The 25,163-nt window shown below is 44.3% G+C and overlaps 1 protein-coding gene across 2 annotated transcripts; it reads left to right on the forward strand.

Annotated features, from left to right (window-relative positions):
* Positions 1–4,342: 4,342 nt before the first annotated feature.
* LOC119406036 (uncharacterized) lies at positions 4,343–7,128 on the forward strand. Of its 2 annotated transcripts, XM_037672886.2 has the most exons (6): positions 4,343–4,699; positions 4,793–4,908; positions 5,463–5,676; positions 6,147–6,361; positions 6,473–6,683; positions 6,984–7,128. In XM_037672886.2, exons 1-6 carry the CDS (start codon positions 4,522–4,524, stop codon positions 7,100–7,102), a joined length of 1,053 nt encoding a protein of 350 aa, XP_037528814.1. In that variant the 5' UTR covers positions 4,343–4,521; the 3' UTR covers positions 7,103–7,128. The 2 variants fall into 2 exon arrangements, with proteins under 2 accessions (XP_037528814.1, XP_049275244.1); XM_049419287.1 differs by having other exon boundaries at positions 4,343–4,908.
* Positions 7,129–25,163: the final 18,035 nt, after the last annotated feature.

Consider the following 25,163-nt stretch of genomic DNA (forward strand, 5'->3'; position numbering starts at 1 on the left):
TCTGATTGCGATCACTTGCCTAATGGAGAACTAATATTTTGCCATCTTTTTTTTTTGCTTGCCTGCAAGCCCCGTCGCTATTGGGTCTACCACATCCTGTTTCCAATTTCGCCAAAAGGTCAAACGCCACAGTAGAGGGTTCCCAGACCCCCTTAAGGCTGACTCCAAATTTACTTTGATCACGCGTTCTCCGCAAGAGAAAATTGGGCTAGTCCCTAAAGTAACGAGACAATAAACAACTCCATGGTTCCCTCACCAATCACTCCCATGCTTTCATCAGCGATGCTCTGCTCTACTTCGCTATGGAAGCCATCCACGAGGAATAAATAGGAGGCAATAAGGTTTGGAAGTTCTTCCGCTTTCCTAGTGGCTCTGGGCGTTATATTTTACCTTCGAGGGATGCCTAGCACTTGAGTGACGTGTGTAGACTTTTTTGACGAGCATAGCAGAAACACCTCATTCGCCTGCCAGATAAATGGTTCTCGTCTCTCTCCTGACAATCCCCCCTTGTTCGAGAACAAGCTGTACGATAATTGCTTCTTCAGTTCACGAAAATGCTCCTTGATCGTCACGCGCCAGAAGCAGCAGCATTGGCTGCTACTGCGGCCAAGAAGGCACTTTCCTTTCGGCGTCTCTACTGGCAGCAAGAACGCCGCAAAGGTGCCGAGGGACATTCGCGGGACAATGATCTCGTTACGAGCAACTCTAGCAAAGGAGTTCTTTAGTGCTGCGCGCCTCTGCTTTTGTGAATTATTCGTTCGTCTCTTCCTAGACCACGTGCATTCTTGCAGCTTTTTGTTCTTTCCTTGTACTCAGTGGCTGACGAGTATACGCAGATAACTGTGATTACCGAGGCTATTTTCACTGACGCCCATACTTCGTTCACTTCTATGTTTTCGAAGGCTTGTTGCTCTCAAATCAACTGAAACGAAGGAGAGTAGTGCACTGGAAGTATAGAAGAGAGAGTATGCGCGTCGGAGTTGGGCTGTTCAATCGGGCTGCCAGGAAGGCGTGCTTCGCCTTCTACGCAGACGTGATGGCATTACTTTATGAGCGCTTGTGTGTGTGTTTTTGTGTCGTCGCCGCGTTCTGGAAGTCTGTGTGCGATGAATGATGTGATGTGTACCCGTCAAACACCCGGGACCTGAAGCTGCTTGCGTTGGCGTCCCTCGGTGGACTGTTCCCTATAAGCACCTCGTCAAGCACAGATTTGATGAAGGCTCAGCCTTCATCAAATCTGTGCTTGCATTGCAAAGTTTTGCAAATGTCACCTGTTGCTGCATGAAACAAAGGTGTTGTCTAGGCATAAAGATAGGACAGCGAGAGAAGTGGCTGAGGCATTCTACATCCACAAGTATGGCAGCGTGCGGGTTGCAAGGCCTTCGCTTACGTTACACAAACTAGAGATAGACTATCTAACCGCCAATTTCTAATCGTTCACGTGGTTCTTCTTGTTACTTATATTTATGTTTCCTTCAATAAACTTCGAGTTGCTAGTCTGCGCTTGTGCGTGTGTCTCACTTGTACCTGTTTATTTTGCGCAGTTTTTCGTAGTTTATTGCTCTCTTGCAAAATTAGATAGCCAGCACCACAACCACAGTTGACGTTGCACCGACATTACGCCTGCATAGGCTGTTCCAACCCTAGCAAAAATTCTGATAGAGGTCTGTATCAGTCTGATACAGTTTCCTATCAGTTGTACCAGTCTTGTATAAGACTGATACAAAGTCCTATCAGTTCTGATAGACATCCGTATCAGTCTGATACAGTTTCTTGTCAGTGTTACCAGTCTTGTATCAGACTGATACAGGGTCTTACCAGTGCTAACAGTTTTTCAATCAGTCTGATTGGCCATTTCTATGGTGTATATTAGTCTATAGGTTTTTAGTCTTTTGTTGGTTTATGGGATCTTCATAAAATGCAGTAGTGTCATTTTAACAGTTACTCTTTTTTTTTAACACACTGGTCACATATATATGATTGGTCATTTCTGCATGCATATTGGTGTATAGGTGTTTTCTATTGACACTTGGCGACCATCGTATGACATATTACCATCATTCAATGAGTGCCACTGGTAGCTTTTGAATGCGTAGAATAATGATATATAATGCTTCATGGTGGTGTTAAGCATAATGAACACACTGAGCTTTGCAAAGCAGGTTTCAGGCTAGATGAACATCTCTTATTCTATGTACAAATGGGGTTGCAGGTGCCAGATAGAAACACAGTTTATTCTGACATTCAGGTATCTTAGGAATTTTAAGACACTAGGTATACAAAACTTATCACAGAGCAGTACAAACACAACTTAAAACAACAATACAAACAAAACTTCTCATCACACAGCAATACCAACATAACTTTTAAATTTTTAGCTTATAGGGCCAGTAAACATCCCAGGACACTAAACTTCATATTTAGAGTACAATTGTGTCCTAGTGTGAAATGAGCATGCTAATGCAATAATTTTTTGAAACGGTGCGGAGTTGAAAGCCTCGGCCTCTGGGTGCTGCGGTTTCTTGCTTTCACGACCCAAGCTAGCCCTAGCTGCCTCCCCCACATAGTGCTTTGCCTTTAATGATGCACTACATCTGTGCCATAATCCATACTGGATGAAATCCTTTAAAGGGGGGATGAACCGCTTTTCCAAGTAATAATTGAATGACCTCAGGGTCGAAGTTTATTGCCTCGCAAATCCACTGCCACAAAAATTTCAAAGCGAGCGGAATTACAAGGGTTTGTTGTGCACTTTAAGCGCTTTCTCTTTTCTCTCGGCCATCCCGACAAGGTGTGTTGGAAGCTATAGGGAGGAATGGCACTGAGGAAATACGTTATGTCAGCACACATCGTGACCTAGAGCATGTTTGATGAAGCACGACTGCTTTTTCCTGTTGCAGTTGCCATGCACGAGTGTGACTATGTAATGTTAGCAGATTATGGACAGCAGTGCCAGCATGTGGCAGCACCCTGTGGCAAGCAGCACATCTGATCGAAACGCCGCTCTTGTTTTATGTTGGCTATAGGCCAATATCTATCTGTTGCTATCTGTTGTTTTACACCATACAGTAGGCATCCGAAAGTCCGAAGAAAGTGAGCACAGGCATCTATATATATGAAAAGAGGGCACCTGAGAAATTCGCAACATCGCATTCCGCTTTTCAAACTCTCCTTGCCGTGCACAGCTGCAAGATTTGGGTGAGATGTTTATAGCAGCGTCTGATATCCACAGGATGTCTTTTCACCAAGGGCTGGTACAGACCTGTTTAATACTTGCATGTAATCTTGCCAAGATTTATGAACATCAAAAAGCATGTACTAATAAAGGAAAGCATTTGACCGCAAAAAACACAAGAAACTGCCTACCATAGTAAAGTTCAATTGTGAAGAGAACAGCGATAGAAATGGTCAAGAAAAGTCAACTTTTGATTGCCCTACCACGTTAAACTCAAATTAGACTGAGTACATTTGTCACTGACACCCAGTAATCAGTCTCTTTCAAACAAGTTTGGTACATCAGCAACATAGCAAACTCGTCCAACTTTCATGTGCACGCACACTCTGTCCACATCCTCCGGTAGAAGAACAACTTTTTTTCGCTATCACCATGTGCATAACTGAGACTTGGTGGGTCGCTCATACTTGCATCGTCGCGAGCCGAATCTGCAGTTTGGTCGGAATCGCTTGAGAGCGAACTCTCCTCGAAGTCGTACGTGTCGTCGGGATCAGGATTTCCATCGCTGTCACCGTGTGCATCACTGAGACTTCGAGTGTCGAACGCCGCTACTCCAGAACCACCGTTACCAGCTAAAGACTGAGGAATGTTCTTGCTAGAGCGTGGCTGGCTGGCAGATTGCGCCTCCGCCGCTTTTTGATATAGGCTCGTTGACCGAGGTACTACATAATGCGATCCAGGCTCCAAATAGCGCTTCCTTCTTTTTGACCGAGGCTGTGGTTGAGCTGAATCCATCTTTCGTCGAACTGAACGCGAACTTCAAATAGCGCGCTTCATGGAGCCCACGCAAAGTGAGGCCGCGATGAACAATCTAAGCGGGTCCAAGATGCATAGACCGAGGCTTCACATTCACGCCCTGCTTGCCGTGCCTTGAAGATGGTGCGCGGCGCGGAAACGATGATAAACTATGATGTAACATAGGAGATAACCTGCAACGAGGTAGGGTTCCTCAGGTCACACTCGATTGCCATTATGGCCATCACGATGGCCATGATGATGATGATGATGCGACCAACGGACCAACGCGAGCGACACCAGGCTAGCCACCCTAACCAGGCGACACTATGCTCATTGTTTATTTTTTATTTACGGTGAGTTAAGAAAAATTACCGTGTAAACTTGTAAAAACATGAAGCAAATTTTCTTAGTTTTTTAAAAACGAAATTGCATTTTGTTGAGACCCACAAATGGTACCGCCATCGTCATGAACAGCGCGTTGGTACGTACGTTTTTGTTGTGTGTGTTGCTGAGTGGTAGCGCGCGTCCATGTGCATTTCTTCGGCGGCATGTTCGCGTACGTTCGTTTCCGCGACGACAACGAAAAGCGAATCGTCCCAGTGGCTGCATGTAAACACCTCAAGCCGAACGATACGAGCGATTTTAATCCTCGCAAATGGTACAAAGTCTTCTGGAAAGATGAAACACACTGCGACCACTACCACGCTCAAGTGATTAGGCCTTACGGTAAGTGCATGACCGCCTCTTTGTTTTCCAAATACAAAAACAAAGATGAGGAAGCAGTCATTCTGAAATTATCCACTCGTCATGTTTTTTTAGCTACCGAGGACGATGCAGGGAAGGCTACCGAAAAACGAACTTCCATTCCGCAAAGACCTGGCAGCGACTCCTCCTATAGCTGCAGTTCAAATGAAGTGGATGGATCGTTTGAAGAAGTAAGTGCAGTCAGTTGCAATCGCTCACATTGCAGCTGATGTGCTACTTTTCGGCCTAATTATTACCGACAGCCAATTTTGATCTGCACGTGGTGCCGTATCACACATGGTGCAGCGATGCTTTGATCAATGCCTCCTACGAGGCATTGCTCTGATATACCCCCCATTGGAGATATATCAGAACATCGCTGCTCCACTACCGCACGGACGTCGGTGCGGTCGTATTTGCTATTGCAGGTGGGGGTAAAGTTGCAATATGCCGAATAGCAATTTATTTTATCCTTATATCTTTGTATGAGCGCAGCCTATAGTCATTTTTTCTGTACAAGTCACTGGTTCAGAATTATTTTTGCTAGCGCGGATGGGAGAGCTGACACAGACAAGCGCTTGTCCGAGTCATCGTCAGCTCTCTCTCTTCGTGCATTCGTGTTTATTCCCGCGCTGTTGAAATTTCCTTCAAGACGCAAATACGCCCTGTTTTTAGTTGCGAACAAGCTATAAGCTGTGAAATTATAATGTTGGGTTAATTGTCTATGCACTTGCTGGAAACGCAGCGTCAAGCTGCTGTTAAACAGAAAATGAAGGATGTGAGCAGCCATTTTAAGAAGAAGCAGCGAGACCTCCTGTTTGGTGATGCTGAGGGCGGAAAAAAGACCGAGAAAGAACTTCTCAAAGAAGAAGTGAATATGCTGAAGGCCGAAAATTCAAAACTCTTGGACCGAATAAGAATGCTCGAAAAGGCCCTATGCAGCAAAATTTTCAAAACAGGTTTGATTATTATTTCCTTATAAACTATTGTCATGCACTGCTGCTAGTGTTGTATACATCAGTAAGTTGCACTTTTCTTATAACGTACAATTTTGCTGAAAGCAGAATGCAATGCAAGCTCATATATCATACGTAGAAGTGATGCGGGCATGTTTTTCTAATCACTTGTAAGTATGCTTCTCCATGCTGTCACAGCATGGTGCTCATATTAAAGAACACCAGATGGTCAAAATTTCTTGAGCCCTCCACTGCGGCGTCCCCCGTATCACATCATGGTTTTGAAATGTGACACCCAACCTATTATTGTACTTTCATGGCATATATCTCAACTGCATGCTCTATTTTATGTTATTTGGCCTTGCACACCCTGGTCTCTCTTCAGTCTGAGACCTAGAAGCTACTGTGACAATTAAGGGTGCGATTAACTTTCTTTTGCTGCATACGTTTCTGCATACACTTTTTTATTGCAGAAAAAAAAACCTCGTTCTGTGCGAGGGCTGCAGCCGCAAGCCAGAACAACAAGTTGCGCCTTTGCCATCGCCATGTGCTGCCACGCACCACCACCATGCAGCCGCCGCGCACCGCTACCGTGCAGCCACTGCGCACCACCACAGCGACCCCGGGCAGCCCTGAAGTGGCCCACACAAGTGCGAGGGAGGCCGATTACGTGACCACTGACGGAGAGGTATTGTAAAACTCTAGTGTGCTTTGTCTTAAAGGTATAATGCTTTGCTGTAATGAGAAAATGTGCATTGACATATTGTTGTGTGCACATCATCTTTAACTTGTTTTATAGGTGCATCTGGGCAAAGGGATCACCATTCCTGAGGGCCTGTACAGCCGCCTCATGAGCACAAAAAGCGAAACCCGCTTTGTTCGTGAGGCGGCCGTTGCCATTTATTCAACGGCAGGCTTGGTTGGGCGGAGTGTAATTGGAACAGCCTCTAACCGGACAAAGGGAGAGGCAAAACCTCCCTTGGATAAAGAAAAATACGCTGTGCTTTCTGGTAGGTAAAATTTCCCAGTCTGACTGGAGTTTATGAAAGTAGTTGCCTGCATTTTTGTGCATAATAGTAAGATCAGCCGAGATTCCACTGCCAACTTGTATATAACTACTTACTAAGGCTTCAAGCCTCGTATTTTTGTCTACTGGAGCTGGACACTTATGCAAGTATCAACAAACTAATTAAAAAAAAAGACTGATAGCACTCGTATTTATTTCCTTGTCATATTAACTCCTCTGTTTCGAGTGCATATAATTGTCACCTAACAAGTGCCCATAATTTGCTTTGTTTTTGATCATGCAGATTTCTTCAACCATTTTTTGAAAAGCAATTTTCCAATTGGAGAGGTCGAGCAAAAGAAGAAGATACTAAATAAGGCGCTCGCAAACAAAATTAACGATTTGATGAAATCAAAAGATTAAGAAGTCAATGGAACATCAAATAAAAGATTTTGTTTGATTTCTGTGTTCATCTGTGTCCTGCTTGCTCTAATGCAGTGGCCCACCTGCCAGTCGGCTAAGCACCGATTCACTTGTGGGCTTATATGCAGTAGAATGGTACTAGACTGGTACACCCATAGACTGATACACCTATAGACTGGTGCACCCATAGACTGATACACCTATAGACTGGTGCACCCATAGACTGATACACCTACACACTGGTACACCTATAGACTGATCCACCTATAGACTGATACACTTATAGACTGATACAACTATAGACTGATACACCTGTCAATAAACTGATAGCCTATCAGTTTTTCTATCAGAATTTTTGCTAGGGAAACCAGTTTATAGACCTGGCATGGCTGTGTGGTAGAATACCACAGAGCCATCCCTATTGAAAAATTCCATATGTGATCTTACGGAAAACATACGGATTCCGTATATTTGCCATAAGGAATATATGGATTTCTTACGGATGTATACGGACGCTTACGGAAATTGTAAGGAAGATAAGGAGACTGACATATGGTGCATAAGGAATGCCGTATGGGCTTGCGGATTTTAGTCTTAAGGAACGAACGGAGTCCGTATCTGTTGTATGGAAAGAGCCATACGGCTATAAGGAATATGTGGAAAGCATGGCGTATGCGGACCGATCTGTCCGCATATCCGTATCGCACATACGGATTCCGTTCGCTCCTTAAGGCTAACATCCGCAAGCCCATACGGCATTCCTTATGCACCAAATGTCAGTATCCTTATCTTCCTTACACAACGAACGGAATCCGTATGTATGATACGGATGTACGGAAAACATTCATACCCCACACATGAACATTTCTTGATCACACAAGCAGATCTGTAGGACATGTAGGTAGCAACAATGTCGTCAGCCAGGCACGTAGGCAAAGGGGGGGGGGGGTCCTCGCCCCCCCCGAAATTCACGCAGCCTTCTATATTCCCGGGCAATTCTTTCTTTTTTTTTGCCATGGAAAGCTTTCTTTCAAAAAATTAGGCCCTGCCCCCCCCCCCCCCCCCCCCCACACACACAAAAAAAAAATCCTGGCTACGTGCCTGTCATGAAAAGTGCGTATTTGGATCACACTTATATCCATGACACGTGTATATAGCATTGTATTTGGAATTATTTATTTACAAACTGACCTACATTCAGGTGTACCTCAATCTGAATGTCAAGCGTACTATAGGCATGCAATGAGTATGCCAGGACTGATCTACAGTGAGGTGTCCCGCATTTGAATGTCAAGCGTACATAGGCATGCAAGGAGCTCGCATGCAAGGACTGACCTACATATTCAGGTGTCCTTCCCACACATTGAATGTCAAGCGTACTGGCATGCAAGGAGGGAGGACTAATTTTTGCACTTCCTAGTTTTCGCTAAATACAGCGACGTCGTGCAAGAATATATATCAGTATACGTACGTAATAATATGTCAGGTGAATTACAATGAAAGGAATACCTAAACACACCAGTAAACAAAATATATACCTGTAGTGAAATAGCAGTTAATGCATGGCAATAACAGTACAAAGCCAGGACACCACATTCATTGCAAACCCTTAGTTCAGGGACGGCACCAGCAGATTACCACCTGCCCCTCCCCCCGCCCTCCCCCACGAGCAAACATATTCAAAACGCGCTGCGTAAGTTCCCAGCCTCGATCCGGATGAGGTGCTGCTACACAGTCACTTTTAATCGCGATCACGCCTGATCGAGGTCAAGATGATCGCGATCAAGCGCATCGCGATATTGCTCCCTGATCGCGATTTGACTGACGTCTGAGCCAAGTGCGATACGGATTAGTTTGGACCGTACAGCAGCGACCATTCTTGATTGCGGTCAATGAATCCGATCTTGATTGGCGCTGATCGCAATCAAAAGTGCCCGTGTGACAACGGTATTAATTAGAGGTGTATAATGGTCAATGCACAGAAAAAAAATGGTTTCTTTGAAACTGTGATGCATGATATAATGGTATATAACGTGGTTGGTCTTGTCCCATGCTCACTCTGTACAAAAATGTTGCACAAAAATCTCAGGAAATTTTCAATGTAGGAAGCACATGTTAGCTAGAGCTTCATATAGCCTCTGCTGGACGTTGGGTTCAATTAGGTCCCTTGTCTCAACATTTCGATACACTACATACTTGGAATGTTCGGAGTTGGAGTGCCTGAATATGCAGCTGTCAATAGTTCAATCGACTTCATGCTCAGAAGTAGACAGTTCGAGTTCTAAAACACCTGGTATAATCAGTTTATGGGTTATGCTTCGGAGGTCATCGGTTTGATACCCTTGACCTGCATGCTTGAAAGGTTCTAGGTTGAACGTTTGATACAATACACTCTGTAAAGATCAGTGTTAGAGTTCCTTCATACTTTAATTAGAAGTCAAAGGGTATAATACATGTAGACATGGTCGAGGGTTCAATACACAAACATGTTTGTAAGGTTCAGAGGTTCGAGTCTCTACAATTCAGAGGTCAAGTGACTGATACCCTACACACCTGGAAGGTTCAGTGTTCAGGTTCCTGTATACTTCAGATGCCAAGGGTTCGATTTGTTCAGCTGGAGGGAATCGATACCCTACATGCTTTGAAGGTTCGGTGTTCGCGTTCCTACATATACGTCGGATGTCGAGGATTCGATACACTGCACACATGGAAGGTTTCGGCTCGAAGTTTTTTTTACCTTGCCGGTCAAAGTTTCGACTCCCTAAATGCTTGAAAGATTTTGCGTTCAAGTCCGTGTAAACACATTTACCATAAGTCACAGGTTTTACTTAAAAGGTTGAGGGTTCAATACCCTATGCACCATAATACTTCGGGGTTCAAGTTGCAATATACATATTTTAAAAAATTGAGGGTTCCATATTTTATGTGAACAGTTTGAGGTTTGAGTTCTGCAAACATTGTAGGTCAAGGGTTCAGTACTGCACATATGCTCAGAAGGATGGGGGTTCAATCCCTGGCACATTTGATAAGTCATGGGTTTGAGCTGTTGCGTACTATATGCCACTAAGTGTTTCACATGTATTTTCTCTGAAGCCCATGTATTCCTATCAAAAGGCGCCATCTTACAGATAGACAAATATGCTTGGGAAATAGCTCGACAAGCTTACACATTAACCGATTCTTGTACATCTCCCACAGTATGGACTCTAAAGGAGGCAAACCTGCTTGGGCTAGTTATGTTAGTTGATTTGAATACATGGAGGAAAAGCTGGGATGAAGGTTCCTGAAAATAACACTACTTTGGTTGTCAGAGAATAAACAGCTTTGGGGTACCACTACAAGACGGCGATGCTATATGCTTTGCATGTAGACAAAAAGGCAACAGCCATGAGCCAACAAAAATTTAAACAGTGATACAGGCGTTCACAGTTTGAGGTAGCTCATTTAGCTGAATATACATGTAGCAAGAGCTCTGCTGATGTGGTTGGACTGTGTTCAAAGGTTATGACAGATTTTACCTGCAATGCGTGGTAATTCTGTGGTAGGTTTTCACATTTGTTATAGGTGAGATCCTCTATTACTGAAACCAAGAGTGTAGATTTACTTGGTGCAACAAAAGTACGTGACTTTTGCATGATTAAAAATATTTTCCTATCTTCAAGGATTGGCTACCCAGAAACCTTATGAGGTAGGCTGTACGGTTACATGTCCTGGAGTTAGGGAGTAAGGTTGTTTAGCTGCAGTTAAGTATACAGCATGAAATTACCAGTTAAATCCAAGTAGCCACATGTTTTTGGCACTGGCACTGAAGACCGTTCTCTTTGCCGTAAGAAGACTAAAAATTGCTTTCGTTTTGTCATAGCTATGTGGTTTTGAACTATCCTGGTATTAAACCAACAATCATATCAATAAAAGAAGACCCAATCCTGTAAGCTTTGCAAATTTGACAGATGCACTTAGAACAAGCAGTCTCCCTTAGGCAGTATTAGAGAGTGTTGCCACTGTTATATGTAATCATCACAGCATACTCAGAGGCATGGGAATGTCACTTGCACTAGCTCACTAATGTGCTTCCTCAACGACCACATTAAATGTATCTCAGAGGTCACACCTTATTGTAGACACAATATTGTCACAACACAGAAAGAACAGGACGCAGGACACGGTGCGACAAGGAAAAACAAGGTCTGTATTGACAGATCAAAAAATCAGATGCTTCAACGTCATCTTCCTGAGAGAGAAACAGTGGTTGCTGCTCGTGCTCCTACTTCGTTGTCCTCTGTCAACCTGCCAGCTTTTAGTCGTGACAGTATGTACGTGGATCATTAAGTAGTGCAACCTTATGTTCTGTATACGATAGCATCTTGACTTTTCTGACGCACTTGTCTTGACAAGATATACATTTCTTGCATGTTGTGCCATGCTTGTGCACGGTTTCATATGTACGTAAGCCTCAGGAGATGTCTGCAGTTTTGTTAAAGAGCTTCTCTCTCTCTGATTTACTTGCACAAAAAGTGCTCTTGTGCACTTATGTGTTTACGTATGCCAGCCACAGAGTGCGAAATCATGAACTTGCATCTGTACAAGAGCAAGCTCACTGCTGCACCACAAAGACTGAATAGTTCATGTAAGCCTTATGATGTCGCAACTGTAAATACCTCTATCTTCAGCTTATATAGCTGTTCAAAGTGCCTCATTTCTTCCTTCATTGTGGTAAGCGTGTGCTAATAACTGCTCATGCTGTTCATCAATGCACTTCGACTTGTGTCATCGTTGGAAGCTCACTCTTGAAGAAGCCTAACTTGTAAAAATTTGGTGGCTTTCACCCTTGGAAATAATATGTGAACGCCTCATGCCAAGTTATCAGTTTTCATGCATGATATCAAGGAGCCAATTTTGAAACATGGCAGTATGATTGAAATTTACCACTTAACTTTACTCAAGTTCACGAATGCACGTGAATGCCTATTAAACTACAGAGGTACAGAGAAAGACCAAGAGGGCCGGAGTTAAAAAAGACAAAGCTGGGAAATTAACCAGATTGCACTGATTTGTTGTCCCGCACTGTGAGAGGAGAAAGTGGGTAGAAAAATAATAAGGAAATTGTGAATGCAAGAATAAGTGATGCGCATATATACATAAAAGCGTTCATCACAGATTGACGGACTGTCATAAAACTGGGTTGTTTTGAAAAATTTCAATAGTGCTCTTTCAGACCGCAGCACAGATAATGCTTGAGATGCACACTTTTGCACGGTACATGACAAAAGGACCTCTTTTTTAGGCAACAAGTGCTTTATGATGTAGATCATCGGCTACATGGACACACATGTGTAACACTGAGTGTGTGAAAGGCTGTTTACCTCATAATATGATGCTAAAGCTGTCAGCCACTTTCATATCCACTGCACTATGAATACCTCTAAATGCAATTTGAAGTTCCCATCCTGTGTCAAATGACTGCGTTTATGTAGTGCAAATTTTCTGATCTGCTTACTCTCTGCGTTATTATCTGCATTCACTATGGCACCCTTTGCGTTACCCTTTGCATTACAAACAGGACAGACCATGCACTACTCTCAAGTGATGTCTTTACTATGTCACATCCCTATTCAATAGGTCGTGAGACTTGTTTTAAATTATCAGTTTACCAACCTGACATTCTTAGCAAGCTCAATCATGTAGATATTTAGCTGCAGTCATTTTACAGACATTCAGCATTGCCCAAGATCTGTCTCTTGACATTGTGCCCCTTATTTTTTTAGTTTAGTTCGATCACTTGCTTCAATCCTTATGTTGTAGCATCTTCAACTGTATCATGACAAAAAAAAAAACAAAAAAAAACAGAGTACCACAACAATGCCATAATGGCTATAGTTGGTAGCTTCATTTCCTTGTTTTGTGCTGGTGTGTTACCAGATAACACGTAAAAGGAGACAGCAGTGTATAAAAGGCTTCACAGAAAAAAAGAAAAAAAAAAAACGTCGCTCTGTTTAAGGATCGAACCCACACCTGACAACAACACTCTGCCTACCAACCTGCGGCGTTAGCAACCTACATCACACAGTACACACCGGTTCGCTTGCTTAATTTCTAGGAGAAAATGTTGGAGCAGAATATGTGCGAGTGCTTGGGTTACGATGTGCGATCGTATTTATTATTTAAGCAGATATTACGCGATCAGTATCTCGCCTGGCGTCACTCGCTTTTGTCGTCTCTCTTCGCTGTTGGTTGTCATTCGCTCGCGCGTGACATCATGAAGTTTTATGTGTCATCACTGCAGATACTGGCTTTTGGTGAAGCTGTTGGGTCGCCCAGTCACAAGCTTGAGCAGCTGAAGCTTGATCCCCAAAGCTCTTTTGCCATTTAGTCGGTCATCGCGCGAAATCAGTACGACGTACGCCGCCAACCCCCTGCATCTAGCTATGTGCCGCACTGATTCCGAGACGTGCTAGTCGATATCTCACTCGATCCCAAATTCAGCACGGGATTTCGCTCAATTGCCTAAGCGAACGAGCGGCGACACCAGCTGATCACGAAAAGCTGCTACATTTTCCTTCGACGTAAAAAATACCTGTCTTGTGTAAAAGCGTTACTACTTTATAGTAGCCCTACGGTTCATTGAGAATGTAGAGCTTTGCTTCGGAGGAAAACATCGCCGACAGAAACGTAAAGTCGCACAACTACGTGCGTGCTGGCAGAAGCCTGTCGTCTGCTATAACAACAACAAAAAATACAGATCTGCTGCAAAGAGTATTTGACATGCGCCGTAGCAAAATGTTCTTTAAAATAAGTTGGTAGTTTTATTTTTATACTATTCTGCCTAATAATATGCATTCGCTGTTTGATTGAACTCTTGAATGGTTTTGTTTTCTCTCTTTTTTAAAGAAAAGAAGAATGTAAGTCAAATCCAGCCACAGCCAAAGCCAAATGTTATCTTTCTTTGTGTTGTCACGGCTGGTCTCGGCGTCTCGTTACGTCCACTGGAACTTCAAGGCAAAAGCATTATTTCGTGTTCGAAAGCGCCGTCCATCATTTGTGCAATGTGTAAAGCTTGCGCGCAATTCTCGTGGGTCTTGGAGCTTCGGTAAAGTACGAGCTGTTCATGGAATCGGCGGAAGACTCCGCATGTGATGGCCGACTCCCGTGGCTGCCTACTGCACCGCTGCATGAAAGAAGCTAAAGGTAAGTGGCACAGGATATTTTGCAAAGTATGCAACTTAGTGCAAGGCTGTGTTACCGCATACGGACGAAACGTTGTAAAGACTCAGCCTTACGCACCTCTATGGGTGACCGACATTGTGCGCGTTACCAATTCGCCTTGACGACGCTCGTTTGAGCAGAGCCATGGCGCATTGGCACGGTCGTACGGAAGCAAATATGTAACAACCGAGAGAATATGCATGTGTATGATGATCGATTTTTGTTATGTGTATTGTAGTGAGCGGCACTTGCGTTGCATCGTTGTTAAAATCTGCAACGCGATTTACAGTTTGTCAACATCGTGTTCACGTTCGTGTGCGATATAACTTGCAACTTGGCTTATTTCTGCTTGCCTAGCGTCGAAGTGGTGGTAATAAGCAGAAATTCATGAAATATTTATTATGCAATTTAACTGTGGCTTGAGTTAGTTAAACGTAGTTGAAACAGTAACCTGGACCCGTGCCTCGAGTGTAGAGACGTTCGTGCTGTCTGTGTGTATGCGTGTGCATCACCTTTGCTTGTCAGTAATATTGTACCAATGAGCATCCACGTTTCACATCGGACAGTCATAAAAACTGGCATGCAGACTTCATATTCTGCCAGAGTGTTGCTGTTTACACATTAATGTACTGTCAGCATGCAATTGTATACATTAAGCTGCCAGTGGTATAATTAGCGTAGTCCTGTGTGCTTGCTGATGAAAGGATGTATACTGACGAGGCAGAAGATTCTCTGATAAGGCTACTTAGCTCATCAGGCGTGTGTTTTAGCGCAGACGGGACATGAAATGAAATAGGACACGTAATGACAGGACCAGCGCTGTTACAAGTCTCCCTTCTCTCCGTAGTTTATTTGGACTACAGCATCTGTGTTTGTATAGCTATAGCAGCTGGCTTTTGTGTTATGCTATTCTTGCGTATGTAATGCTACAGTACTAATCAATATAGATGGTGAATATAAAACATGCTCTTCGGCAGAACAAACTTCATGCTGCTACAATGAACACTTAAAGGGGTGGTGCCACCAAATTTTCAGGCTATAAAAAGCCTGCTGCTGTAGGCTTCCTCTGTATGCAAGGACACCCCGCACGAAGCGTTGGACACGGCAAATGTTTATAATATATTTTAATTTCCTTCCAAAGTGTGCCCAAGTTCTTGAAATCGAGGCCCAATGCTAGTGCATCTGACGCAGACGTCACTGTATAGGAAGTGTAACGAAAGATTTAGTGACGTGTAATTAGCGGTGACCCACAGCACCGCTGCACCGACAAAGCCAAGAGAGCGCCGGCTACGAACCTACACTCACTCATTTTTCTCAGCGTGTTGCCGAACTAGCCAAGCTTGCTGGTATTTTGCAAAGTGCTTCACATCATCACGCGAACCAGTGACAATACAGAATGTTAGTTTGTTCGCACGCTTTGCATTAGCATACTGGGTTACCGAGCCGTAAACGTGCGAGGGTAAATAAGTAGGGCCACCTGGCAGCAGGAAGATAAACCAGGCAAGCACCGAATCCGCGTTTTCAATTTTCCTGTGCTGCCCACAGCCGTTTGGTAGGGGCCGGGACAACCGGTATCGCCAGAAGAAAAGCCTCCGAGATGGAGATACGTTTCGTAACTATTCCGCTGGGGGAAGGGTGCAAGCACCGTGGCATCGCGAGAGAGGCGGCTTGTTGTTGCAAAAGCCTAGTGTATTCTACTTCTCTGCCGGAGTAAATTCTCGGCAACGGTGTAGTACTGAATGCGTTGCCTTTTAAAAAATTTTTCACCGTGGTCAGTCAGCAAAGACAAAGAAACGCGCCTATAATTGTGGTTGCACAAAACGTCACAAGATGTCGATACCGTTGTCGAGTAACATGGTATTCCACAAACACCTCTGCATATTCTGGAATGCCGTACACTAATGTTCTCTATGAGAACGTTTTAGCATGTGTTGAAGGCGACCGGACAGTTGCTTGCGTGTGTTACAGCTTTGTGGGCCCAGGTGTTCAAACATCCTACACAGTGACATCAGTGTTTAACTCGGCACCCAGAAACCCATAGTCATTCGCATAAATAAGGCGGCATTACATTATTTATCAGGAATATATTGACTTTGGAGCATGCATCATGTTTCATGGAGCACTAAGAAACGTTTGCCACAAGGAATGTGCAAGCGGCAAATTTTATGGCACCACCCCTTTAACAAAAGCCTGCTGCATGCTCAGTTGCCACTTGCTTGAGCATTTTTTAAACATATTCCCATTCCTCACCACACTGACACGTCTCATTGAGGGCAACGTCACGATGGTTTGAGTTCTTTTTTGAAAAAATATCAAGCTGCATGTAGGATGCTTCTGTGTCTAATATCGGTGTCACACGTGCACTTTTGATCGTGATCAAGGTCGATCCGGATCGGATTTCTTGATCGCGATCAAAAATCATCGCTGCTACACGGACCAAACTAATCTGGATTGAGTTTGGTACAGACAATTCCAATCGCGATCTGAGCCAGATCTCGATGCGCAGATCGTGATGGTCTTGATCTTGATCGGGCCTGATCGCGATTAGACATGACCGTGTAGCAGCGCCCGATCCTGATCGAGCCTAATTCGTATCGCCCCTGATCGCACTCAAAATTGCTCGTGTGACACCAGTATTACATGTATATCATAACATTAATGACTACCAACAGACAACCAAGGCAAGGAAAGCATCGGGGATGTTATTTGTAGTAATTATGATATAAATGTGAAGAAATTAAAGTGGATGAATAGACAACTTGCCACCATCAAAAGATAAGGGCACAAAGCTTCGACAGCTTGTTGGGTGCCGACAAAACAACTGGAACATCATGCCTGTATGTAATTTTTGTCGGAATTGTGGGCAATCTTGTGCACGTAAAGGAGAACCAGTGCTCTCTTTCTCCACGGCCTCGGGCTGCCTGTTTCATCTTTTCAACTTCCGTAGCAAAGATTCGAACACACAGGTCAAGACCACCGAAGGAAGCCGGCGCTACCAGCCTTGAAATCTGTAACTGGGAACAGTTGTCCATAGTGTGCTCGCACGACTTCAATAACGCTGACTGGAGACACAGTTTCGCATAGCTCTTTTCATAGTTTGTGAGTGAGCATATTCATAAGGCAGAAGGTCCTTATGAGCACAGGAGCTGTAGATTAGCACGAATGTATAGCATTTAGTAAGAGGTTCATGTCTAAAAACTGCAAATGATTGCTGACCAGTTCTGTGTTGCAGGGTGGGTGTTGTTTATGAAATTTCATTGAGCGTTGGCAAGTCATATATTGGCCGAATCGGCTGCTGCATTAATGATTGCCTGAGGGAGCATGTATTGTCGATTAAGAATGGTATGGGTTCACACGTGCCATTCCATTATGGTTCATGTGGCTGTGCACTGCTGTTTGGAGAAACGCATGGGTAGAAAGAAGCAGAGAAACATTGACATCTGAAGAGCTTGAAGCGTATCGCGTACAGAAGGAGATGGATGCATCATTGTTCCTTCAGTCTTTCTGTACAAGAGTGAATGCTTATTTTCTATAGCACTGTGCTATAGCTTTTTTTGATAGTGCTGTGTGATAGTCTGCATGGGCTGCGCCCTGCCTGCGTGCATATTTCTGAAAATATGCATATTTTGATGATGTGCGGAAAATAAAACAGTTGGAAGCGTTCCCTTGGACTTACTAAGGTTTCCTGGCATGGTTTCTATGTGCTGTGATTCCAACTAAAGACTATTCAGGGTGACTCCACAAGACGTCCAACATGCATGTCTGGTCGGTTTTTTTATATGTTATGTGGGCACTTTCAAAGTGCAAGGAACCAATACGTTTATTTGCAAGAAACACTCCCAGCGCGACAAAAAATACCTGAAGATGGCGGTGCGGGCATCCTGTTTTTGCTCATCGCAATATTTCCAGACTTCATGGCCGAATTTAGCGCAAACTATAAATGTGCTGAAATATTTTTCTGCATGTTTTAATACGCATTGCTGTGAATTACATTCATGCTTTCTTTATGCTGTGCTCAAAAAGGAAAAAATGGCAAACACAGCCCGAATGAAAAAAGTTTGCTAAGTTTGATGTGCCTAGGCGCGTTTCCTCTTTCACGCAGAAACTTCAAAACAGTGCCAAATATGGAAAAAAGCCTTTGCAACATTTCTGCGAAATATCGTTTTGCTACAGGCAGTACAAAAGAATAAAAAATAATTAAAGAAGCGAGTTTTTTCAAAAAAGCTCATTTTCAAATAATAAAATATAAAGAAACTCCCGTCTCAATTTTGACAAATTTTTTATCGAAGAGTGCTTATGTCAGTCAAAGCACGGTTTCAATATCATATGTCCTCATTTGCTTTCTTCACAAGAGAAATGACCCTTGCTGTGTCACTTCAGTGCCATTGATGGTTGTTATCAGCTTGCATTGTGCGTAAATCAACAGTTTTAATTATTTTGCTGCAGAAAAACTTCACTCTGGTGGCATGTCTTCAGGAAAAATGTATTCTTAGATTTTATTTATCGAGCGTGTGCGAAGGTGGGCAGCTGCCGCTCTCTAAAGGTCTAATGTGTACGCAGTTTGCAGCCTACAACCTCAACTTATCCGCCATTATTCGCTAATCAAGAGCACGTGAGACACCGCGAGCACATAATTTAGGTGACTTTGCCATAGCTTGCCTTGCACACCAAACAAAGCATCTGTATGTAGCGAGTGGCCAGCGTGCTGTCATGGAGGTGTTTTTTCACTGCCTGCTTCTTTTCCTTCCATTACATGCATTGAAGACTATAACCATCTTCCCCATTCGACGCACACTATGCCTAAATAACATTTGCAAAAAGTTAGCTTAGCCATTTCCGAGCCGTTTATTTCGCTTCCTGCTATCACATGTTTTTGGTGTCGCAAATAACGTCTTCCCGTATCATCTCGACCTTTGCCTCAGCGTTTCATCTGCCAGAAAACGTGCAGTGCGGCATCATTAAGCCATAAGTGGCCAAATCTGCCCAATTTATGAGGTTTTGTCGGCATTTGCTTAAGTGCTTTCGCACATCGAAAACAGCAGAGGTCACTGGTGGCGCCAGATAGACATTATTCTTAATTTCAACAAGTGTGGCGCACACATTGGTTATAACCGTACAAAGCCTTTAGACATCCTTGGGTCATAGAACACGCGTGAAAGCATGAGCAGTTCTGGAAACTCATTCATGACAGCGGCGCAAAAGTGAAGGAATGTGTGCGACGCTGTTCAATATAAATGTTTTGGCTTGGTCTAGCTGTTCACTACACTAGATGCGCGCCACCCCTGGGTATTCTGTGCCGATTATTTATGCACTCACAAAAAGAAGATTGCTGAGAAAAACATTTTCTCTGCGTGAGATTTTTTTGTTGCTATTTTTGTTGCCTACCTGCGGAAGCTACTGCCACAGGCCGAGAATATTCGCGACATCTACTAGGTCTGCTACCATTGCTTTATGAGTCTTAAGGAAAACCTGTCTACATTTTTGAGAACCGCGATGAGGTAGACCAGGCATTTTTTCCTTGCAATGTCTTTCCGACTAACTTTCCCGTTGGTAATACGTTTCAGTTTTTGTACTCAGTGCGAAAATTTCTGCTCACACAGCATTCGCTTCTGGCCTATTTCAGATGCTTTCCACCAGAGGAGCAGGTGGGAAACGAGTTCTTCCAAGGGAGCGTCTACCGATACCTGGCGGGCAAGCTGAAAGTCATCAGAAGGCCGAATGAATAAATCGTTGGTGGTTCATCTGCATGTACAACCATCAACTGTTGTGTGCACCTTTTTGAGGATCCATATTACTTACTCACAATCTGTGCCAGTAACACATATCAGTAACTGGCTTTTTGATTGAGGCTTCTTTTATGATGTCTGAAAGTAAGGCATTCTGTATCCAATTAATTACTTCATAAACATGGTTTCATCTGGTTCTACAGACTATATTTCAAGAGAACATGCAACAACACCGAACAAAATTACAATTCAAACGTGTCAAAATATGTATCACGAACTTTATTGTGGTAATTAATTAGCTGAGCAGGTCTATAGCCATGAATCAAGGCACATTGTCGGCGACTCTACTACCAATAGCCACACTACTGTGCTGCGTGTATATGCCTACATTTCAGTTATATTAGGATATCCATCGATTTTTCTGCGCGATGCAGGACCAAATATTTCAGTGCCGCATCTCCGTATGATACGGATGATCAATATCCGTATCTTACGGATTTCCGTATGATACAGATATCCGTGGTCCTTCCCTATTGAAAAAATCCATATGTACGGAGTCCGCAGATACGGACTTATTGGAATATGGAATGCCATATCACCGTATCATACGGATATCCGTATCTTACGGATTTCCGTATCATACGGATATCCGTATCTTACGGATTTCCGTATCTTACGGATTTCCGTATGATACGGTGATATGGCATTCCATATTCCAATAAGTCCGTATCTGCGGACTCCGTACATATGGAATTTTTCAATAGGGTTGGTTCTCGAACCAGGTCCGAGCGGCGTCTTCCAAAGCGAAATACACAATGTCATAGCTTGTCTTCGCTGGCCCAGGCATTGAAAAGGGCGACTTGGTCGTATGCTTCGAGCCAGCTTTCCGGGTCTTCGAATGATGATCCGCGGAAGGTTGGCGGCTCCTTGGGCTGCCGGAGAAGGATCGGCACAGGCTGCACGGGGTCGGTCATTGTCGCTGCGGTCGATTTTGGGATCTGGGGCTGCCTGGTATTAAATGCGAAGCATTTCTTAGCGAACATCTGGCACTTTGAGCGTTTCTATCTACGTATCTATCTAGCCGCCTACGTCTGGGTGCTCTCATGATCACCTCCTTAAGACGGTGTAGACCAAAATTTGCATGAGAGGGTAAGAGGATTTGACGAATATGACTGCCGGGTCATGACATGAATAACGTTAAAATCATGTCGCGTACGTCGTCAAACCCTTTCCACTAGACACGTGTGGCACATACCCGTTTACCACGCGCCGCGGTGTACGGGTACGCGCCACAGGTGATTGAAAGTTTATGTCTGCCCAGGAACGGCGAGAACAGACATTTGGTAACTAAAATGCTAGAGCGTTAAGGAAAACCAACATCGGCAGCGTTGACTCAGCGAATGGAAATAATAAAAATTAGGATCACAGCAGGAATCGAACCCAAGCATTCTGCGTGGCAATCAGGTATTCTACCAATGAGCCACGCCAGGTCTATAAACTGGCTTGGAAAAACAGCCTACGCAGGCGTACTATCAGTGCAACGTCAATTGTGGTTGTGGTGCTGGCTATCTATTTTACAAAAGAGCAATAAAAAACGCCAGGCCTGCGCTAAAACCGCAGCACAGTCACAGCGAAAGCTGGAAGAGCGGCGTTTCTAGAGCCCGTTAAGCTCTCTTGGGGCTACAATACAAGTACACTAGAAAGGTACCCACTACGCCATAAATCACAATTTTTGTGAAGTTTGGAAGCACCTACTAAGCCATTATTCGTCATTCTGCGGAGAAGCGAGGCGCCAGCTACACGTCTGTAAGGCGTTATGTGCACTTTGTTCACGCGACGACTGATGACGATGAAGAATTATGGCTCAGCCCTTTGTAATGGGTTGGAATCTTTAAACGGCCCACCAGTTATGTAATTTGCATTGGTTGACGCCCGGTCGCTATTTCCCTCTCCCGTCATGCTCTATAACATACGTTGACGTGGCAAAGAGACGGGGGGAGGGGGGAGCGAAGAACTTTGCTGAGACCCCGAGGAAATGGATCATACGCTTATGGGCTTCCTTGGCAACCAATACAAGTGCCCTTGCGAGGAACCCACTACGCTATAAATCATTGTAATTTTACTGAGACCCAGAGGAAGTGTATCATGCGCTTATGGGCTTCCTTGGCAACCAATCCAAGTGCACTTGAGAGGAACCCACTACGCTATAAATAATTGTAATTTTTGAGAAGTAGGCCAGCAGGCACTCTGCCATTTTTTGTCATTCTACGGAGAGCGTTGGTACCTGCTAAACCCATGTAAGTCATTATGCGCACTTTGTTGATGATGAAGAATTATGGCAGGGTCCTTTGTAATGGGTTGGAAGCATTCAACAACCTGCTCGTTGCGCAATTCGCATTGTGTGACGCCTGGTTACAGAATTCGCGTTGTGCTACGCTTGCTGCTTATCTTACTCTTCTACCACGCTATATTGCATATGTAATGTGGTTCCTTCCCGACATGAAGCCTGTACAGGACCTTTTAGCAAAGCATTTTCAAGCACCGGCATGGCTCAGAGGTTGAATACTGGGCTCCCACGCAGAGGACCCAGGTTCGAACCTCGTTCCATCCTGGAATTTTTTTCTTATTTAGTTTTTTTTCTTATTTCGAGCGATACTGGTTACGGACACCGGCGGCGGCGGCGGCGGCAGCGGCGGCAGCGGCAGCGGCGGTGGCGGACAACTACGGCGCCAAAAACGGCCGGTGAAATGATCTCATAACAGCTTTCGCTGCAACACTACATGATACTCCTACGATATGTACTCCTATGATACAGGCGTCATATCAGGTGAACGTGTGTAGTTCCAGTTTGGCTCCTCTTTTATAGCAGTCTGATAAACATTACATTTGTATTCCTATTATTCAGGAAGCTATATTGAAGCATTGCTCGACCGCGGAGGAATAGAATAACGAATGTCACATATCATATCCACATCACAGCACCGTAAAGTGCACTTCGTCCACCAGAACGACGCAGTGTCCTCTTCATTTCTTACGAGGCTGGGCGATGGCCTCATGCTGACCGAGGATGATGTCAGAATGATTGTCAGCCCCTTTGTAGACTAGGCTACGTAGGCCACATACGCCCAGCTAGTGTACGAATACGACCAACACCATGCACCGAAATTGGTCTACGTAGCACTATCCAGGCCTACTAGCCTCGACGGCCTATACCTCACCAACATGAAGGGTGGCTTCAGGTTCGGACATGTCGCTGGTTCTGTCGACAGATAATTTGTCGACGAAATGACCGAGGCATCCACGAATTCAAATGCACCCCTCGTCACCACGATCACGACCGGATCCTATAACAAGTCATGACCAGCTGTTGGTGCTCACTGATCATGGTGACGATGTCCTTGCTCAAGAACTGTCAAGAACTTCTTGCACACATGCACACGGGTTCGTGAAACGTGCGAGCGTTTTCGGGACACGTATAAGCACTACATATCAGCTTACCGCTTCTGGTTTTGGTAATAACCACGTTGCCATTGGCAGCGTTACCCAACCGTAAACAACTGGTTATATAAGACACATGCCGCTCTTCAACATATATATGTGTGCGTGTAAAATATATACAGACCTTTAGCGTCATTTTGTAAGGTGTCGCTCAGTAAAAAAAGTTACGCCACGGTCACCTACCCGCCACATACTTCGCATAACATCGACTCCCACGGTACGTGGGATCTGCCGAATTTTTTAGGAAGGAGCCCGTACACTGGCTGCAGTCCCTTCTGCCCGCGAAGGGAGCAGAAGGGACTGCCCGAGCAGTCCCTTCTGCTCGACGATCCGGGTTTTCTTTGCCGTAGTCCTCGTCGCGGCTTGGGCTTGGGTCAGCGCTTCGCGGGGGCGTCCGGATTATAAAAGAAGCAGCACCTCCGCCAGATGTGTAGGTAATCTCCATAAAACACTCAGTCAGTGCTATACTTTCTCGCCGTGAGACGCACAGGAGGAGTAGAGTAAGAGCAAAGCGCAAGCACTATGGCGTCGAATGAAGTGTGAACAGCAGACCGAACGCGCGGCCAGTTCAGGCCATCTGCTGCCGACATATAAGATAGACAAGCGCAACCGATTATCGATAGTTTTGCTTTTCTTTCCTTTGACATTCAATATTTTGCTTTGCCACTGGAGCGCCACGTCCATGTTTTCCACTGATCCCAACTGGCGCAGCGCAGTTTCTCTGGCAGCAGCGTGCGTGAGGCGAACGTTCAGCGCTCCCTTATAGAGTTTTCATCTTGCTTCCATATCCGCCGTGTTATCAGCGCCTAGCTGCGATGCGAACAGGGGGCGCATAGATAAGCGAAGCTCCAGTGCACGTGCGTTCAAGTCACCCGAGAGGTGTTGCTGTTTTGAACTCAATCGGTCTGAGGACGCGAAAACGAGTTCTCACTGCGCCGTCTCTTACAACGAGCGTCTCGGAGGCGCGCGCGCCTGCTCGGTAGCCCCGCGCTCGTGGCCGCTACAGTGACCAAATAATTTCAAAATTAACGCCTTCAGTGCCGTCGACACCTTTTTCGGTACTGCTGGCCATTTGATAACAAGAAATCAAATCGTGCCTGCATTCTATACACTTGCTGGGCAAGAAGTCGGAATTGCCAATCCTTGCCTATGGGTCTCATTGGAGGGGCCGTAATTATTAGTGCAAAAAATTATGCAATATGTTTTTAATGATTGTGAAAGCTGACGTGGAGGGGAACAAATGAACAAAGTTTAAGAAATATAAAAAATGGGGTTATTTTCAATTGTCTTCTGAAGTTTCCATTGTTCGCTGTTTTCTTGAAATTAGCCCGATCGGCTCTCTTTACTGAAAAGCTATATAAATATAAGATTCGTTAGTTTGATAGATAAGTTTACGAGGAACGTAATGGGGAATTTTTGTCGCTCTGCTACAAGGCTTGCTGGAGATAAAGACCTTCAATTTACAGAAAATAACGTACCCGGGGCAATTTTGAGTTTTTTTTTATAAAAACATCTACATTACACATAAAAACTAAAACTATCTGGCCAAAAGCAAAAGCATGCAAATATTTAGCGAAAGAAATTTCAGCTACCTAACTTTCATACATTTTGTACAATTCATAACGAAAGTTGGC

This window comes from Rhipicephalus sanguineus, chromosome 9 (assembly GCF_013339695.2).
Source record: "Rhipicephalus sanguineus isolate Rsan-2018 chromosome 9, BIME_Rsan_1.4, whole genome shotgun sequence".
In the NCBI taxonomy this organism is placed as follows: domain Eukaryota; kingdom Metazoa; phylum Arthropoda; class Arachnida; order Ixodida; family Ixodidae; genus Rhipicephalus; species Rhipicephalus sanguineus.

Excerpts from the sequence above, each read along its gene's own strand:
- LOC119406036 (XM_049419287.1), top strand. The coding sequence starts at position 4,522 with ATGTTCGCGTACGTTCGTTTCCGCGACGACAACGAAAAGCGAATCGTC. Across the intron at positions 4,909-5,462 it reads TGGATGGATCGTTTGAAGAA|CGTCAAGCTGCTGTTAAACA; the intron begins GTAAGTGCAGTC and ends CTGGAAACGCAG. Across the intron at positions 5,677-6,146 it reads CAGCAAAATTTTCAAAACAG|AAAAAAAAACCTCGTTCTGT; the intron begins GTTTGATTATTA and ends TTTTTATTGCAG.